This window comes from Hyperoodon ampullatus (assembly GCF_949752795.1).
Source record: "Hyperoodon ampullatus genome assembly, chromosome: 17".
NCBI lineage: Eukaryota > Metazoa > Chordata > Mammalia > Artiodactyla > Ziphiidae > Hyperoodon > Hyperoodon ampullatus.
In genome coordinates this window covers 16,557,408-16,578,127 of record NC_136930.1, presented here as the reverse complement: position 1 = coordinate 16,578,127, position 20,720 = coordinate 16,557,408, and the positions used below count along the sequence as shown (strand labels likewise).

Genomic DNA, 20,720 nt, shown 5'->3' with positions numbered 1-20,720 from the left:
CCATTTTGGCATGTCTACATTCTACCTTTAGATCTTTAGATAGAAAAGGTTATGTTGGATTCAAGTGGAAAATACAGTCGTCTTTAGATGGCCAACATACATTTTTAAAATTTTTTATTTATTTAATTTATTTTTGGCTGCGTTGGGTCTTCGTTGCTGCACGCGGGCTTTCTCTAGTTGCGGCGAGTGGGGTCTACTCTTCGTTGCGGTGTGTGGGCTTCTCATTGCAGTGGCTTCTCTTCTTGCGGAGCATGGGCTCTAGGCGCCCGGGCTCAGTAGTTGTGGTGCATGGGCTTAGTTGCTCTGCGGCATGTGGGATCTTCTGGGACCAGGGGTTGAACCCACGTTCCCCGTATTGGCAGACGGATCCTTAATCACTGTGCCACCAGGGAAATCCCCTTCTTTCTTTCTTTCTTTTTTTTTTTTTAAAGAACTGCTTTCCAAAAGTGGAGGGCCATTAAAAAAAAGTTTAGTTGTGTAATATCACCTTTTAAGTATGTTCAGGTTTTTAAAAAATGCATTTCTGTCATAGGCTGTAGCATGATACATACTTTTCCCCATGATGTTAGTGATATATAATTGGCAAAATTTCAAACTGCAATTCCAAGTTTTTGGATATCTGGTCATTACATCTTGCCTATTTCCATGATTTATAAATAAAACCACAAATGCCACAACTAAGCAGAAGCAAAAAAGAAAAATGCACCCTATGAGTTATATCACAAGTCAATAAAAATACTGTATTCCTTTAAACAGATGTACTTATAAGAGCTTTATAACCCAAAGCAAGATATGTGGGATGCTTTAAGAAAAGGTTGCAATTTTACAACAAGAAGTCTGTACAGCTCCTCCAGGCAGTAGCTGTGAAGGAGGTGCCTGTGTCTCAGAAACTCCTTTCCATCTGTTCTTGACACTTCTTGCATCCCAAGCCCCGTTATTTACAAAGTTACCCATTTCGCAAGCTCAAAGCACCTTGCCTGGCCATTACGAACTCATGCAATGACATTTCATCCTTTCATGTGCAAATTCTAAAATTCATTGTAACGGAAAAGCTCAAAGTCGAAACTCTGTCTACAATTTGAAATGAAAGGATCAAAAATGTCAGACATTGCAGAATACCGGTTCGTAATAGAGTGCTCTTTATTTGTTCACTGTTCTTCAGTCATTTTTGTTTGTTTGTTACAAAATGCAGTCTTGATGCTTTATTTAAACAGTACTTAAACTAAACTGTTCATGCCATGCAAAAATAACATTTTATGCACTTTTTGGGGGGGGAGGGGCTTCCCACTTTTTAGTTCACAGGCATTATTAACCGCGTTTTTAAGAAACAAGTTTTTTTGTTTGTTTGTTTTTTATTATTGCCTTTGTAACTAGTCACATGCTGGTTTCACGTGTGGGACAGTAACCTGTGTCTCCTGGGTTGGAATGAATTTCTGGGGCAAACAAGTGGTTTTCCATCTTGCACCCTTCCTGACTGTTGTCCTTTTTTACTTCCGCCACAGCATGGTAAATGTCTTGCCTACAGTTGTGACTTGTGTCCTGTGGGGAGGAAGCGCCCACAGAGGCCTCTTCTCTTAAAGGGTCTCTTCCGTCACTAGGCTCATCTGCAAAGCAGTTCGGGTTGGAGTCTGCCTGCTTGTCCTGCCTCGTGGTCCCTTGGAGCTCTAAGAAATCATCGTCTTCGCCCGTGTCTATTTCCGTGAAGCTCCTCCTCTCTCTGGATGAGAAAGGGAAGAGTTTCTGCTTGGGAAACCGAGGCGTCAGCCCTTTGGAGGGTCCCTGACAATGTGCCGGAACCTCGGCACCCAGCAAGGGTCTGTCTCCCTGGGAGGGGGTTTCTTCTAAGAGGATGGTGCTGATGAGCTGCGGGGCGGTGAGTGGGAAGTCGGCCGCGGTGACCGGCAGCGGCCTGGCCGTGCTGGGTGGGGTCTGCGGGGCCCCGCCTCTGTTGTCCTTGAAGTTCACCTTGAGCGATCCGGACTTGACCGGGTTGCTGCCTTTCAGCGAGCTCTTCGGGCTCTCGGCGGCGCTGTCCGACGGCAAGGGGCCGTGGGGCCCAGCCTGGGACCCGCTGGAGTCGAGCTTCACAGTTACATCGATTGGAGCGTATTCCGGGCTGGTGTCCCTGGCCGCGGGCCCCTTCTCTCGGGTTAGGGTGAGGAATGGGGGGGCCCTGGCTCTTTGGTGCTCCTCTATCCGGGCGAGGTCGGGTGGGAACTTCATCTGCAGGTGGCAAGCGGAGGGCGGCGGCAGGGGCGACCTCTCGGTCTCCGTGAAGTCGGTGGCGCAGCTCGTGAAGCTGTCGATGCTGGAGGTGCTCTTCATGTCCACGATGCCCTCGGCCTGCGCCACGGCCAGCTGCTCCTGCGGGCAGATCACCTCCTCCATCTCTATCTCTTCTTCGTACGCAGACGGCCTCTCGGGCTGCTGCTGGCGCTCGGGATTTGGGTGGGAGTGAGGCTGCGTCTTGGTGATCTCGTTGTACAGCATCTCCAGTTTCTGGGCACTCAGATGCTGCGGGCTGGAGGAAGAAGTGTTGTTCAGCTGCTCGTGGGAGTCTTTTTGGCTGACCTCCTGGTACGTATTCTCGTAAGACTTGTTGGAGCTTGTTTCCGACAGAGCCTTCCGGGCCCACTTCCACCGGCTTGGAGAGAGGCGGTTATCCCCCGTCGAGTCTTTTGTGTTGGCCGACTCTCCCGTCTTCTCCACGGCCACGTCTATCAGTTCCATACTGCGAGCAAAGGCGTCTTTTAAGTTCATAGAAACAATGCTTCCATTCCTCTTGGCCCGCTCGAGAGCCTCTCTCCTTTTAATGGCCTTCTCCTGGCGTTTCTGCTCCTTGTAAAACTCAGAAAAGTTGTTTACAATGATTGGGATCGGAAGGGCGATCACCAGAACTCCCGCAATGCAGCACAGGCCTCCCACGATCTTCCCTAATAATGTTTTTGGGTAGATGTCACCGTAGCCGACAGTGGTCATGGTGATGGTGGCCCACCAAAATGAGGCCGGGATGCTGGTGAACTTGGTAGCATCTTCGTCCTTCTCGGCAAAAAATACCAGGCTGGAGAATATCATTATCCCCATGGCCAAGAACAATATCAACAAGCCCAGTTCATTGTAACTCCGCCTGAGGGTGAAACCCAGGGACTGCAGGCCCGTCGAGTGTCTGGCGAGCTTCAGGATCCTGAGGATACGCATGATTCGGAAGATCTGGACCACGCGCCTCACGTTCTGGAACTGCAGCACGCTCTTGTTGGACTCCGTGAGGAAGATGGTGACATAATATGGCAAGATGGCCAGCAAGTCGATAACATTCAATGGGCCCTTAAAGAACTTCCATTTATTTGGTGAGGACAGGAAACGTAAAAGGTACTCCATGGTAAACCAGGCGATACACACGGCCTCCACGTGGGCTAGCTGGGGGTTGTCATTGGGCTGTCCGAATTCATCCATCTCCTGCAGCTCTGGTAGCGTGTTGAGAGACAGGGCAATGGTGGAGAGTACGATGAACAAGATGGACACGATAGCCAAGATCTGGAAAAGAAAAGAAAGTCAAGTCAGCAAGGCCTCTTAGTTGCTTAGGCAGCTAGGAGACATATGGGTTCACCATTCTTTAAATGACATGTCTTGCTCAAAGGTATTCCAAGAAGGTAACTTTACAACCCCAAATTCTCCAACTCATACAAATACGTTCACTTTTTATGAGTTCATTTCACTTAGAAGCCTAATGTGTATAAAATAGATAACTAATGAGAACGTTCTATACAGCACAGGGAACTCTGCTCAATGCTCTGTGGTAACTTAAATGGGAAGGAAATCCAAGAAAGAGAGGCTATACATATATGTACAGCTGATTCACTTTACTGTACAGCAGACAATAACACAACATTGTAAAGCAACTCTACTCTCAGTAAAAATTAACAATAATAAGAAGAAGCCTAATGTAATATACTTTTTAATTCTAGGGTCTAAGCCATTTGAAAAAAATCCATTCTCCCCCCCAGCCCCCTGTTGCCCATTGTTCTTAGGCACCTTTGGAAGAGTTTTCGGGGAATAGTCATCTCTCCTCTCTTAGTTATTTGTAATTTTTCTCTCTTAACCACCCAGTTTATGTTTCCTTACATGAATTGCCATACATGTTATATTAGCTAGAAAAAATTCATGATTGCCAGAAGTTTTATTCTACAGCTAAAAACGCGAATGCAGACCTAGGCGTGGAGAGATAATATGGCCTCAGTACAACAATGTTTCCATAGAACAAGTATGATTTGTGTGGTGAGCACTGAAGGCTGAACCTAGTCGGGGAGCCTCCATCCTGGGCTATGTGGCCTTCTGGCCAGCCTCTGGTGGTAGAGGGGGATTATGAGCTCACTTCTTTCCGTCGAGAAAGGTTCCAGAACAAAGAACTTGAAGATTGTCCATGGTGATCTCGGTTCAGAGATCACCGTGGGGCAGAGGAAGAGCAGCACCATACCAGATGTGGAAGGAGAGAGGAAGCGCTCAATAAGAAGTAAAAAGAGGATCAGTGACTGAATTTTGGAGTCAGTCATTCTGACCTCTGAGCTTGGCTTTATCACTTACTGTGTGACTTTGGGCAAGTTGCTTAACCTATGTCTCAGTTTACAGATCTGTCGAATGAAGACAACAATCGTAGTTATTTCATGGCTGTTGTGAAGATTCCCTGGCACACAGACATCACTAAATAAATGAAAATTACTCATAGTGTTAGAGGCTGAAATGAACAGGACCTCAGTCTGGAAAGACGAAGACCAAGAACAGGTATATGGGAAATCTGTAAAACCATGCAGGGTATAGACAGCTTAAGCAGGGATTGCCTCACTGTAACCCAGTGTTCTAGATTGATAACGCAAAGCATGAAGATGAAGGTTTGAGGGCAACAGAATAAAGCACTTCTTTGCTTAGTACAGATTGTGTGTCTGGAACACATGATTCTTGGTGAAGTAGGAAACCTCTCTTACCTAGGTTAGGTCTGGCTTGGTTTCATCTGACCTTTGCCAATGACTTCAAGAGGTATCACTGGTCTCAATTATTATTTGTAGCTCTGAGAAAAATATCCTGACACTGTTTAACTTAGAAATTCAGCATTCAGTAGACAATGATTAAATATCTTGAGGCCACACATCTCAGTAAACATGAGACTGTGAAAAAATTATCTATAACTGACATCAGGACTTCTGAACTTCTCTTTATCCTTCTAAGTTTCTCTACTTCTGGGTTATTCTCCTTACCCTTGCTCTTTTCTCCTCTTATGCCTCATTTATACCTTTCATTGTTTTTTCTTCCTGTTTCTTCCAGCTTCCATCTTTCCTCTTAAATCACTTTATAGTGAAAACCACAGTTTGTTCCAGAATGCACTGCAGATATTAAGTAAAGATTTAAGTTTTCTTAACTTAAAGAACAGTACTGAATTACTAGTGTTTTATAATGTTTTCTTAAACAAAACTAAGTACTTTTTACCTGAGTTTACTTCAGGCGTTCCTTTAAAAATGTGGATCAATGAATGACAGTAGAATAAAGGTTCTCTTCATCTACTCCAGAGACTGTGAAGGCTAAAGTTAGAAATCCCCTCAAGAAGGTTTAGATAAACCCATGAATAATGGATTCAGAGGGTTTATTAAGGACAAGTTGGGAATGCTCACCTCAAAGCTTTACCCTCAGGGGCCAATGGAAGGGGGACATTTACAATATTCTGTCACTTAAATATTCTTAGGAAGCATTGGTCAGATTTCATCTACTCTTATGTTCTTACCATAAGGAACTAGGTTCCTCTGTATTTTCTAGAAGGTCACACTGTTCCTGATATACCTTTGGGCATTTTAAGTACTGGGATTGCTGCCAGCATTCTTGTGCTGATAATCCATATTCTAGATTTTCCATATCTTCTTATCTGTTCACCTGCCTGTTTTGGATGCATTTTATTTAGGATTATCACCTCCAAGAGCAAGAGAAAAGTAGAAATACAAATGAAACCATTATACTATCTTCCAACCTTTTAGACAAAGAACAAAGTGGAAGATCCAAGGTGGACCTTCAGTTTTTCCATGACTCCACAATCTGACCTAGACTGTAGGTCATTTTACTTTCGTATGTAATTTTGGGAAATAATGAACATTGTATAGTTCTAATTTAGTCTATGGTCTGGTTGATGGCAACTTAATGAATATGGCTACTTTTAACACCTGAAAATTTAGCATGTGCACAGCATGATTTGAAGGACATTCTTGAAGAAAAGGAATTACTAAAGAAACAAAAATCCAAACACTCAAGCCCTTAGCAACCCCACATTCATGTTAAACTATAAGGTATTGCAGTGCATTATTTTCTGTCTCATGTTCAATCTGTCAAAACCCATTTGCTATCAATGTAAAGAAATGGTTTATTTTAAATATCTTGTGAAACTTGGAATTCTCCAAGAAAAACAGCACCTTAGACAAATTATTCAATATATACCAAGGATGATGTGTGATGCAATAAGCCAAATGCAAGGTTATTGTTTTATGGTAGAGGTTGTTTTTTTTTTTTTAACACAATAAATAGAATAAATGTGAAATTTTGCTCTATGCTACATGATACACCTCTAAACATGGATATTTACTTTGGTACAGCAAACCCTTATGGCATTTACGTATTGTTTCATTTATTATAACCATGCACAAGTTAGGTTTTTAATCCTGTCACCCCTAATAACCAGCCTCCAGAGCTGGCTCTTTTGGCTCCAGCAAATAGACTTATGTTTGTATATCGCAAATGAAGTGGAAATTCCAAACAATTACCTGGGTGATATCTGTCAACCCCCTTAGAATTTGGATTACATCATTTCCAAGGTTCCTTTCACTCTAACATATGGCGAGTCTCTTTCTCAACTAAAACATTGTGCTAATTCCATTCACGTCCGCAAACCAAACCAAGGACAAGTCACGGTTGAGCCCATCATTTTGGTTGAATTGCCAACATATAATTTTGTTGCTTAAGAAATAAAAAATTCAAATGGGAAGCCTTTGTAAAACATCATACTCTGTATGTTCCAAGCATTTAGTTACTGGAAATAGACATTTTTTCTGGATAACACTTTTCTTCCCTCTTGCATTGCCTGGATAATGATTTAATTCTTCACTTAGACACAGACTTTCAGAGGATCACACAGAGGTAAGAATAGGGCTCCTGGCACTGGCGTTACTGGGTCCCAAAATTTGGTTGCATCAATTTCTGTTTGTGAGAGAAGTAAGGCAGGTGGAGATTTGCCCTATTTACCAACTTGTTGACTTTATATCTTTTGAAGATAGTGGGTGTTTTGTGGTGGAAAGAACACAGGACAAGGAATTAAAATACGTGGCCTGATGAGACCTTCAAGATGGCGGAGGAGTAGGAAGTGGAGATCACCTTCCTCCCCACAAATACATCAGAAATACAACTACATGCGGAACAACTCCTACAGAACACCTACTGAACGCTGGCAGAAGACGTCAGACCTCCCAAAAGGCAAGAAACTCCCCTGGGTAGGGCAAAAGAAAAAAGAAAAAACAGACAAAAGAATAGGGACAGGACCTGCGCCTCAAAACAAAATAAAACCAATAAACTGAAAACATAGGCAGAACACTCTATGACATAAATCACAGCAAGATCCTTTTTGACCCACCTCCTAGAGTAATGGAAATAAAACCAAAAATAAACCAATGGGACCTAATGAAACTTAAAAGCTCTTGCACAGCAAAGGAAAACATAAGACGAAAAGACAACTCTCAGAATGGGAGAAAATATTTGCAAATGAAGTAACTGACAAAGGATTAATCCCCCCAATTTACAAGCAGCTCATGCAGCTCAATATCAAAAAAACAAACAACCCAATGCAAAAATGGGCAGATGACCTAAATAGACATTTCTCCAAAGAAGATATACAGATTGCCAACAAACACATGAAAGGATGCTCAACATCACTAATCATTAGAGAAATGCAAAGCAAATCTACAATGAGGTATCACCTCACACTGGTCAGAATGGCCATCATCAAAAAATCTACAAACAATAAATGCTGGAGAGGGTGTGGAGAAAAGGGAACCTTTTTGCACTGTTGGTGGGAATGTAAATTGATACAGCCACTATGGAGAACACCATGGTGGTTCCTTAAAAAACTAAAAATAGAACTACCGTATGACCCAGCAATCCCACTACTGGGCATATAACCTGAGAATACCATAATTCAAAAAGTGTCATGTACCACAATGTTCACTGCAGCACTATTTACAATAGCCAGGACATGGCAGCAACCTAAGTGTGCATCGACAGATGAATGGATAAAGAAGATGTGGCACATATATACAATGGAATATTACTCAGCCATAAAAAGAAACGAAATTGAGTTATTTGTGGTGAGGTGGATGGACCTAGAGAGTGTCATGCAGAGAGAAGTAAGTCAGAAAGAGAAAAACAAATACCGTATGCTGACACATATATATGGAATCTAAAAAAAAAAAAAAAAAAAGGTTCTGAAGAACCTAGGGGCAGGACAGGTATAAAGATGCAGACGTAGAGAATGGACTTGAGGACATGGGGACGGGGAAGGGTAAGCTGGGACCAAGTGAGAGAGTGGCATGGCCATATATACACTATCAAATGTAAAATAGATAGCTAGTGGGAAGCAGTTACATAGCACAAGGAGATCAGCTTGGTGCTTTGTGACCACCTAGAGGGGTGGGATAGGGAGGGTGGGAGGGAGATGCAAGAGGGAGGAGATATGGGTATATATGTATACGTATAGCTGGTTCACTTTGTTATACAGCAGAAACTAACACACCGCTGTAAAGCAATTATACTCCAATAAAGATGTTAAAAAATAAATAAAACCCATGGCCCTACCTCCGTGGCCACGCGGACAAGCCAATTTCCTCTGCAAACATTAGTGCCCTCATCTGCAAAATGAGGTGCCTTCCATTTGCCTCACCTGCCTGAGAGGTTTGTTAAGGACCAGACTAGGTCAAGCACATGAAGCATCTATAAAATGTAAAGTACTATATGTGCTGGAGTTGCGTCTGGAAAAAGGCTTTGGTCAGCATTGGGAGGGAATAATGAACACAAACCGCTTCTCCCCCATTTAAATACAACTGGAGACTTATTTCATGTTCATAGTTTAAAGATTTTCAAGCACATTGTTTCACCTTGCCAGTGGTTTGCATGCCAAACCCAGATAACTGTAGCTTATTTGCCTTAGGACTGAACCATCTAGTTTGCCAATATTTAAGAACTGGACAGAGGTTGGCTGGGTGTGTGGGCGGAATGGGTGAGGTTGGTCAAAGGGTATGAACTTCCAATAATAAAATACATTCAGTCCCAGGGATGTACAGCATGGGTTAATAATACTGTGTTGTAGATTTGAAATTGGTGAAGAGAGTAGATCTTAAAAGTTGCATCACAGGAAAAACGTTTTGTTACTATGTGACGTGATGGATGTTAACTAAACTCATTGTGGTAATCATTTCATAATATAGACAGATACCAAATCATTATGCTGTACACCTAAAATTAAATCAATGTTATATGTCAATTACATCACAATTAAAAAAAGAAAGAGGTAGACTGAGGTCACTTCGGGTGAATTTGACCTGCCTTGAGTCTTAAAATATGCAGAAAGTTTTCAAGCTTGGGCTTCCTGAGTGATAATCTGCTTTGTATTCACCAACTTTCCGTAACTCCCCCCAAACACATGGGAACTTGGGTGGCTTGCACTGAGGTCAGTGCAGATACTTTCTCTCTCTCATCTCCCCCAAACTCTCCTTCCTTCTTTGACAAATATGTGCTGAGAGGTGAAACTGAGTGAGTTATAAGCTCTTAACTATATAGCACTCCTGCGTTATCTTCTTAGTGGAATATAGTACATTAAAAAAAATAAAACCTGGTCAGCAATAGAAAACAACATGGGGAAATGAGATGATAAGAATTTTCAGGAGAGAATCAACTTATTTAAGTCGGCAGGAAGAAGGTCTGTGATGAGCATTATTAGAAACATGAAACTCCTTCTATTTTCAGGAAAAGGACAAAGCACAATGACAGTTCTGAGCCTGTAAGCCAAAGACCAAACCATTTGTTGAGGGAAGAAGTGAGAAGTAGGTAAAAATATCATGACTTTCATCTACCTATCTTCTATTTCTAGCTGTTTCCCAGAAGACTACTGGACTCAGCAAACCAGAAAATAAATCCTGTGATTTGTACCAAAGGAAGCATAATCTAGGACTGTTTGAAGTCCTAATATCTCATATTCCTGGAAACCATGGTGCTGTCCTCTAAGGCTGGGGGCCCTTGGTTGATTTTCTGATTGGCCCTTTCTTCTCACAGATGAGATTCTGTGCTTAAGTTCTCTGATGATTTGCATATACAAGCATGAATCCCTTATGGGCTAGCACCACATGACTCATGCAAAGAATGAGCATCACTGAAAGGGTCAGTTGATTTTTAATTATTTTGGACCCATGGGTAACAGGAGCCCAGGAATTCAGTCCCCCACCCCCCATTTGTGGACTGCTGAATGAGGGGTTTCAAAAGACTTAGTCATCCACACACAAGCAGATGTCAGCTGGAAGCCTGCATGATGCTTTTCATTTGGGATGGGGTGGGATGTGAGAAGCAATCCAGTTCTGCATACTATCGAATTTTTCTTTTGGTTTTTATTCTCAGATCCAAAACCAATTTTTTAAGAGGAGAGTTTTTGGCTGTCTTATGACTAAAGATACTGTTGTAATATTTTCTTGGTATCTCCTGAAATAAGCTGCGTTTCACTACCCATGATATATTTCTTATTTTAAAAGATTAGATTTTGGGAAGCAAGTCATTAGGTAGAAGGCTGGTGAAGGGAACTTTAATCTCACTCACAGTAACTCTGCAAAGAAAGGAGCAACAGTGAGATGGAGACACTTTTAATCTTACACCCACTCCAGTGATTAGCCAACCTCTTTGTAGGTAAGTTGTTCTTACAAAGTCTTCAGGAGCCAGAGAGTAAAAATGAAGATGGGCCAAGCTTGGTGAAACACAAACATTACTGCCTCTCTTGGCCCCTGAAGGGCAGGAATTATGGCTCTTTTCTTTAGACTGCTCAGCCTGACTCCAAGAAAGCACACCATAAATGTTCAGACTCTTCCCTTGAGTGTGTGAATAACAGATTTGGGGGTAAGGACACAAGAAAAAGAATTAGTGGAGTATATCCTTTGAACAGGATTTCATTTAACTTGATACCTAGAATGTAAAACAAAAAATCATAGAACAATCAAGTTAGATGAAATCTTGAAGTATGCCATGTCTTACTTTATAGATAAAGAAACAAAGATTCAGGGATGCTACTGCACCTGGTGGGTGGAGGGGAGGCAATAGTAAGGGACTTAGAGTTGACAAGTCTGAGTTTGAATCCTGCTTCTGATTATCCTATTAGTTTTGAGGACTTGGGCACCAAAATTAGCTTTTTCTAGGGCTTATTATTCCCATATAGAAAATGTGGAAAATAAAGACTTGTTTTGCTTACCTATAGAGCATTGTTTTGAGGACTGTGCTGGCTAATTTTTTTTTTTTTTTTTTTTTTTTTGCGGTACGCGGGCCTCTCACTGTTGTGGCCTGTCCCGTTGCAGAGCACAGGCTCCGGACAAGCAGGCTCAGCAGCCATGGCTCACGGGCCCAGCCACTCTGTGGCACGTGGGATCTTCCCGGACCGGGGCACGAACCCGTGTCCCCTGCATCGGCAGGCGGACTCTCAACCACTGCGCCACCAGGGAAGCCCTATGCTGGCTAATTTTATGTGCCAACTTGGCTAGGCTGTGGTGCCCAGTTGTTGCATCCAACAGCAGTCTGGAACTTGTGAAGGTATTTTTTAGGTGTGATTAATGTTTAAATCAGTAGACTTTGAGTAAAGCAGATTATTCTTCATCATGTGGGTGGACCTCGTCCAATCCGCTGAAGGTCTTAAGATGATGACAAGTTTTCCAAAGAAGAAGCAATTCTGCCTCAAGACTGTCACACAGAAACCTTGCCTGAGTTTCCAGTCTGCCTGGCCTGCTCTGTGGAATTTCTTTTTTTTTAAAGCCATTGCTTTTATTTAGTTATTTCTAAAATTTTAATTAATTCATTCATTTTTTTGGCTGCGTTGGGTCTTCGTTGCTGCGTGTGGGCTTTCTCTAGTTGCGGCGAGCGGGGGCTACTCTCCGTTGCGTGCGCGGGCTTCTCATTGCGGTGGCTTGTCTTGTTGCACAGCACAGGCTCTAGGTGCGCGAGCTGAGTAGTTGTGGCTCGTGGGCTCTAGAGCGCAGGCTCAGTTATTATGGCGCATGGGCTTAGTTGCTCCACAGCATGTGGGATCCACGGATTCAGGGATTGTATCTGTGTCCCCTGCATTGGCAGTCGGATTCTTAACCACTGCGCCACCCGGGAAGTCCTGTTGTGTGGATTTTGAACTCAAGATTGAAACATCAGCTCTTAACTTGACTTTTCGGCCTCCTGTCTTGCCCTGTGGACTTCAGACTTGCCAGTCCTCACAGTTGTGTGAGGCCAGCTCCTTGATGTCTGTCTATCTGTCTGTCTCTCTCTCTATATAAATACACACCCACCTATATATGCATTTACATATATAGCGTTAGCCAAAAAGTTTGTTTGGATTTTCTGTATGATGTTATGGAAAAATCTGAGTATATATATATATTCTATTGGTTCTATTTCTCTGAAGAATTCTAATACGAGAACAAATAAGATAAAATACATGATAGCACTTTGAAAGCTGCAGAGTGCTAAAAAATGTTAATTATTTTTACTTATTTATTCATTTATTTATTTGGCCACACTACATGGCATGCCGGATCTTAGTTCCCCTACAAGGGCTCGAACCCGTGCCCCCTGCAGTGGATGCGCAGTGTCTTAACCACTGGACTGCCAGGGAATTCCCCCAAAATGTTAATTGTTATAATTATTTGAGAACTTCCCAAATCATACATCTATTCCTGTTGAGCCGTAAGAAGTTCCTCACTCTTTGTGTGACTCCAATGCCTAGATGGTGGTCCTTTTGACATCCTACAAAGAGAGCGTATTCATGTGCATGGCATAAGTTGGAGGGCCATAAGGAAAGGCAGTTCTATTATTTGGTGCAAAATGAATCAAGAAGAATTCCCTAAGTTGGACTTAACAGCTGCCAAGCTCCTAAGATGCCGCATCTTCCACTTACCTGAGCTGAGTGAACTCAGGGAAGGTGAGCAAGAGGAAAATAAAGATCAACAAATATTACTCTCGAAAACCACATAAGGGGTTTGTTAAATATGTGCCAGTGGGACTCATCCTCAGTGTGGGTGGGGAATCAGTAAGTGATTCAAATTTTGAGATCCTTGTAAAGACTGTTATGCTTTCATGTGTTTTTCAGCCGGTTTCATCTTTCCATTCCTTTTTACTCATGCTTGGTGGTTGAACTGGCTTGAATTGCCCCTTCCAGCCAGGCTGGGACCCTCACTGCTTCCTGGGCATGTCATTCCTTTTCATCCCATCAGGCACTGCCTCCCCCATTTTCCTCTATCTGCCCCAATCCTGCCACTTCTCCAGGAAGCCCTCCCTTGCACTCCAGATGACACTGGCCTCTCTCCTCTGAATGCCTGTAGCCTCTATTTCTTGGGTTACCAAATGCACAGAAGGTGTCACGCACACTTCTTGCAGTTACTCACATGGTCTCCCTTTGCAGCCTTGCCTGCACTCAGAGAGCTGCCTCCTTGCAAGATTGCCAGATTTAGGAAATAAAGATACAGGATGCTCAGTTAAGTCTGAATCAAAGTTTTGTATGAGACAACAAAGTATTTGTTGTTTATAAGAAATTCACTAGGCATTCTGTATTTGATCTGGCAACCTTACCTCCTTGGAATGTTGATCCAGGGGGTAATCCTTGCTCCAGGCTGGCCCCATCGGCTTCTCTTCCTCTTGCAAATCTGAAGTTTGAACTGAGAGACTTGGAGATTAGGAGTTGCTTGGATGGAGTCACATTAATGGCAGTGTCCCAGGAGAAGGAGTGACAAAGCCCCTCAATTTCTGCCTTGGAACAGCTCCTTCCAATAAGCTGTCTCTCCCCCGCCCTGTATTAGCTTCAGTTGGCCAGAGTTTTGATCTGTTACACCCATAAAACCTTATAACCTTCTTAACTAATCATTTGACAGTTTCACAGAAGACAGTTTTGTTTCTCAAACAGGATTTTCGAATTATGGAAGGGAATGACTACCTATTTTCTATAGGTAGAAACAGAGCAGACACTTCGCACATCTGTTTTATATAAATGAATAACCAAAAAATGGGACTGGAGGAAAGAAGAATAGACCTTGAAGAAACCAAATATTTTCTAATCACCCAAGAAGAATAAGATAGGTTCCTAGTCATTTTCTCTTGCTTCCACATGGTCCAAAGTCAGCCTAAAAGCTTTAACCAGCAATAGGCTTTTTTTAACGATAGAAATTCATATTACAAATATCCCATTTTGCGATAACAGACCAACTTTACAACTTCAGCAAAATAATCATTTCCTAGTTTAAGCTCTGTAATTTGATTAATCCCTTCTGGTTTTTTTTTTTCATTATGTTGAGCAGATTGCTTTTAAAAAATTTTTTTACCTTATTCTTTGAGAAGCCTGCTTTTGTATATTAGCTTTCAGCTTCACCTTCACAGAAGGGTACATTTTCTTAAGAAAAGTGTTGTATTCATTTTATATCACTTTTTTTTTTTTTTGCTGAGTATGACTTGGAGCCTCAGTTAATCCAACCAGTGAATAAAGTGATAGGTCCTTGTATAGACATGGGTGGATTCAGGTTTGTGCAATATATGTTAAGCCACTGAGAAGAATTAATAGTGTAGGTTAACTATTAAAAAGTACATACATACAACTATACTTCAATAAAAAAGAATATGAAAAAAATACACACACACACACGCACACACAATCACTGTTCCATGTAACCAAAAGTAAAACATCAGAGGAAAGTCACCAAAAAACTTCATAAAAGCATAAACTTACAAATGTTGCATTTAATATTTATTTACAAGTATAATTTGTTAAAATACCATGCCTATATAAATATCTTACATGTGTGAAGACCTAAAACAAAATAGGAAAATGAAAAGAAGCTTCCCTCTCTCTTCTCCCTCTTATTCTCCTTCAATTTTCTAGTCCTTTGAAAAGATAATTCATGAAAACCTGAGCGAGAAAAAACAGATTTTGAACACAGAGTATTTTTTTTTTTTTTTTTTTGCGGTACGCGGGCCTCTCACTGTTGTGGCCTCTCCCGTTGCGGAGCATAGGCTCCGGACGTGCAGGCTCAGCGGCCATGGCTCGCGGGCCCAGCCGCTCCGCAGCATGTGGGATCTTCCTGGACCGGGGCATGAACCCGTGTCCCCTACATCGGCAGGGGGACTCTCAACCACTGCGCCACCAGGGAAGCCCGAACACAGAGTATTTTGAACAGTGGAGTATTTACAGCTCTATCATCCTTTTTCCTATTGGAAAAATGTTTCCTTCTCTCAGGACAATTCTAATCATAAATCTTCCTTTTGTGAGGGAGGCCTTAAAGGATGGGTAGAAGTTTCCACACAGAAAAGGGGTTAACGGGCACCATAGGCTGACCTCTCAGGATAAGTGAAGCTTCAAAGCCCAGACTATGTGGTTTGCTCAGAAAGTTCCAAGTAATTTTGTTTGACTGGGGTCCTCCATAGGAGTCCCTGGTGATTCCAGGGCTGCTGCATGTGAGGGTATAGGCTGTGCACTGGTCCACTCCAGAGGGCACCAATAAAGAGATTAGAATGTGAACGATGCCTCTGTCATTTGTGCAGTAAACAACTTTCACAGGCTTGCGACAGCCCTGGTTTCTGGGACCCAAGGAGTCTGGTGTGACTGATGCAGGCCGAGGAACAGAGCTGAGCAGGGGTGGGGTGCTTCTGGGAAGTTACGCAATGGACAAATCCTGAAGGGTGATGGATGCATTAATGGAGAGTTTGGTGGGTTTTCCTCAAAGTGTGGTCCCTGGACCAGCAGCATCAACATTATGTAGTAACTTGTGAGAAATGCAAATTCTCAGGCCTCATTCCATATATATTGAATCAGAAACTCTGGAGAGAGGCCCAGCTCTTTGTGTTTTCACAAGCCCTCTAGGTGATTCTGATGCTCGCTAAAGCTTGAGGACACTGCTGTCAGGAGGAGAAGCCATAGATATTTTAAGCAAGGGAATGACATGTTCAGATTTGCATTTAGAAGAGCACAAACTAGGATGTGTGGGACAGATAGGGGTAGGGGTGCAAATGAAGACAAGAAGAGAAGTTTCCATTGCAAGGACAGTAGGAAAGGTCAAGAAGGGAATAAATTATAAAAATATTCACAGTCGGCCCTCTGTATCCACGGGTCCCGCATCCCCGGATAGGGAGGGCCGGCTGTACTACAACCATTTTATGTAAGGGACTGGAGCATCCATGGAGTTTGGTATCCGTGGGTGTCCTGGAACCAATCCCCAACAGATGCCGAGGGACCACTCTATAAGCTGGAATTTCAACATTACTTGCTGTGCAGATGGGAACTCTAGGACTCTGCCATGTTTAAGACTAAGTTTATCAGGGAGACTGAGTAGCCTTGACAGATCTCCATTATTATCTTACACAGGTAGAAACTCTGAATGACCCTTGACTTAAATAAAGCATCATTTGTCTTTGAAAATGATATTTCCTCATATTAAAGAATTCCAATAAGAACTTTAGGGTTTTTTTGCGGTACGCGGGCCTCTCACTGTTGTGGCCTCTCCTGTTGCAGAGCACAGGCTCCAGACGTGCAGGCTCAGTGGCCATGGCTCATGCGCCCAGCCGCTCCGCGGCATGTGGGATCTTCCCGGACCGGGGCACGAACCCGTGTCCCCTGCATCGGCAGGCGGACTCTCAACCACTGTGCCACCAGGGAAGCCCAGAACTTTAGGTTTTGAAATAGAAACAGAAAAATTTTTCCCTTAAACACCAGTTTCTTGGTACATGAAAACATTATGAGACACACACTATATTATTTGCCAGAACTATTTTCTTTTATAAAATTTTACCCTAAGTGTACATTCTGAAATCACACAGGGCAAAAACTAGTTTAAGAACCCATTTATGGGGGCTTTCCTGGTGGCTCAGTGGTTGAGAATCCACCTGCCAATGCAGGGGACACGGGTTCGAGCCCTGGTCTGGGAAGATCCCACATGCCGCGGAGCAACTAAGCCCATGCGCCACAACTACCAAGCCTGTGCTGTAGAGCCCGCGAGCCACAACTACTGAGCTCACGTGCCACAACTACTGAGCCCACGTGCCTAGAGCCCGTGCTCCACAACAAGAGACGCTACCGCATTGAGAAGCCCTTCCACCACAATGAAGAGTAGCCCCCGCTTGCCGCAACTAGAGAAAGCCCACGCGCAGCAACAGAGACCCAATGCAGCCAAAAATAAAATAAATAAATTTATAAAAAACCATTCACTTTATTAAAAAAAAAAAAAGAAGCACGCTCATTTGTTGAATTATTCCTCACGCACTCCAACTTCCAATTTCTGCAAGGAAGTCTTCTATATTTACAGAATTAAAGTGCCATTAAAAACTGGCTGTGTTCCTTGGACACCTAGTCGGCCTCATCAGCTCATCAATCACCATTACCAGGGAATTGCAAGGATTTATTTCCACCATTAGCCCCATATATAAAGGCTGTCACAGCAGCTTCAAAGAAAGAAAACAACAAAAGCTGTAATGCAATCATTATTTTTCCTTTTAATGAATCTCTTCAGCAAACCTCTTCTAGAAAGTAGTTTTGGGGTCAACGTCATTAAGACGACATTATGGAATGCCAGAAAACAGAAGACTTATGAGGGTCATGCTGAAGTGAAGCAGCTCTGCCAAGGGGGAGTTTAGATGGGGGCCAAATCCAGCTGTGACTGCAGAGAACTTGCGGGGTTCACCTGATACCTGCTCCTGGAGGCAGGCTGCTGTGCTGTCCCTGGGCCAGCAGGCAGCAGCAGCTCGCGGATGCTTTTGTTGCATGGATGACAGGTGTTCTTCACGGCCTGAAGCCAAGCATCACAAACAAGGGCCTTGAATGGATTTCTGTTTGGCTTGTTTTGACAGCAACTACTGGAGACCCATGATTTAAATGGGCTCAAGCACATCTGCTCTTATTAGGGATTAAAGAGGTGTTTAATTGGGCAGAGAGGTCCTGCTGTTTATAGCTGTCGGATGTGGACATTTCCTACAATCATATAGACTCATTCTGTTATCTGTATAGAGTCCTTCCGGGGTTCTATCATGAAGGCTACTTAAGAGCTTATCAATCAAAATGTGGTCCTTGAATCAGCAGCATCACCTAGGAGATTATTGGCAATGCAGAATCTCAGGCTCCATCCAAAAGGCCCACTGAATCAGAACTTATTTTCACAAGATTCCCAGGTGATTCATATGCACATTTAAGTTTGAGAAGCTCTGACCTCAGACACAAATCCATACAATTAAATTTAAAAAAATCAGCTTAGGAGGCTCTTCTGTAGATTTTTAAACAGTTTTGTTGTTAGGCCTTGTGGGGATTTTCAGCACTGTTCAGAGATTCTAGGGCCGTGGACATAGTTAGCTAGAAAAAAGCTTCACAGATGATGGGGAAGTGGTCTCTACTCCCGCCCAGACCTCTTCACCCAGACCTCCTTGACCAGACTTGCTGTCCCAGTCACTACTTTAAACACTTTCGCATACTTGGCAGTAGAAAGAATGCTGGGTGAAGAGTCAGATCACTTGACCTTCCTCCCGGGTCTGCATTGCAAAGTTAACTGCATGACCTGAGTCAAGACATGGAGCCTCAATTTCTCCAAGTATAGACTGGGGCTAATCATGACAAGTTCATTTACATTACTAGGTTGTAGTGATGAGGAAATTACACAGTGCACGTGAAAGTGTTTTGGAAGTTATAAAGTTCTATAGAAATGCCAATATTTTTATGATCTAAGTGCATTAAAAAGAAACATGGACTGTAGAGTTTGGGGCAGAATTATTAACTAGTATATAAGGTTAGAGGTAGAAGAGCTTTATTCTTACCATTTCTTGTTTGAAGTTAGCACATTCTTACCTATGAAATTGGCATTTAGCCCATGTCTGTAGATGTTGCTGACTGGTAAGTTTCATAGAGATAAATATCTAGTCCTTTGGAAAAGTCGGCATACCGGGTTGATAGTGTCCCCTGAAAGTTCATGTATACCCAGAACCTCAGAATATGTGCTTATTTGGAAATAGTCTTTGCAAATGTAATGAGTTAAGATGGGGTCATATTCAACTAGGGTGGACCCTCAATCCAATAGCTGGTGTCCTAAGAAGAAATCCAGAGAGACACACACAGAGTGAAGATGGCCATGTGACAACAGAGGTGGAGATTGAGTGGTGCAGCTATAAGGCAATGAATTCCAAGAACTGATAGCAGCCATTTTTTTTTTTTTTTTTTTTTTTTGCAGTACGTGGGCCTCTCACTGTTGTGGCCTCTCCCGTTGCGGAGCACAGGCTCCGGACGCACAGGCTCAGCGGCCATGGCTCACGGGCCTAGCCGCTCCGCGGCATGTGGGATCTTCCTGGACCGGGGCACGAACCCATGTCCCCTGCATCGGCAGGCGGACTCTCAACCACTGCGCCACCAGGGAAGCCCAGATAGCAGCCATTTAATGATATTTCTTAGCAAATATATTTAGCAAATCTTTGTTATAAGGTTTATAAGGTTATAAATCTTTGTTATAAGGAAATGCCATAGATTGAATTATGCCTGGTCATTACTGCCAGTTTAGGACATTTTTTATTAACCTCTTAATTAAATAATTTGAGATTTAATAGAAGTTAACATTATTGATAGCCCATTGATTGATATCGGTTTCTAAATATCATGTGGGTTTTTCAATTGTGTGATATGTCTCAAAGTAAAAGACCCAATTTTTTTTTTTTTTTTTTTTTTTGCAGTACGCAGGCCTCTCAGTGTTGTGGCCTCTCCCGTTGCAGAGCACGGGCTCCGGACGCGCAGGCTCAGCGGCCATGGCTCATGGGCCCAGCCGCTCCGCGGCATGTGGGATCTTCCCGGACCAGGGCATGAGCTCGTGTCCCCTGCATCGGCAGACGGACTCTCAACCACTGCGCCACCAGGGAAGCCCAAGACCCAATTTTTGATTAGGTAAATGTTTATTTATCACATGAGAGTTATATATGACTTACATAGTTAATTTTAAAATAACTGATTCCATCATTTTAATCTACAACCTTAGCTTATAGGTCACGTTTTGGACTCAAATCCCAGTTATGTCACTCAGCTATGAGGCATCTACTCTTCAGGTAATAGAGCTGATAAGGTCAGGATTAGAGCTTAAATATATTTAGCACCTAGTAGGTACTTATTTAATGGTAGCTAATATTATTACATATGTTCCACAAATAGTTTTCACAGATGAAGATTTAGGTCTGTAGTGATTCCTGGCTAGCGAGGCAAAATTCAACCACCAAGATATTTTGTCTACATATAAAAATACACTGACTCTATTATGATAAATGTTCAGATAAGTTTCATATAAAGCCTAAACATTCTCATGATTGAATTTCTTACTTTTTAGGTAGAAGTTTGTCAGTTGTTGACTTACACATGGTCACCCTGTCACAGCCTTGTCTTATAAGGCCATGCCTTGTTTCTTGTAGCCTGT

The 20,720-nt window shown here is 42.7% G+C and overlaps 1 protein-coding gene across 1 annotated transcript in view; it reads right to left on the bottom strand.

The window, feature by feature from the left end:
- Positions 1 to 1,374: 1,374 nt before the first annotated feature.
- The window catches only part of KCNB2 (potassium voltage-gated channel subfamily B member 2), a gene marked incomplete at both ends in the record, with an annotated part of 363,190 nt that continues 343,844 nt past the window's right edge, over positions 1,375 to 20,720 (bottom strand). The window contains one exon of the mRNA XM_079722717.1: positions 1,375 to 3,534. Coding sequence (XP_079578843.1) covers positions 1,375 to 3,534 — 2,160 coding nt within the window. The remainder of the gene's footprint in view (positions 3,535 to 20,720) is intronic.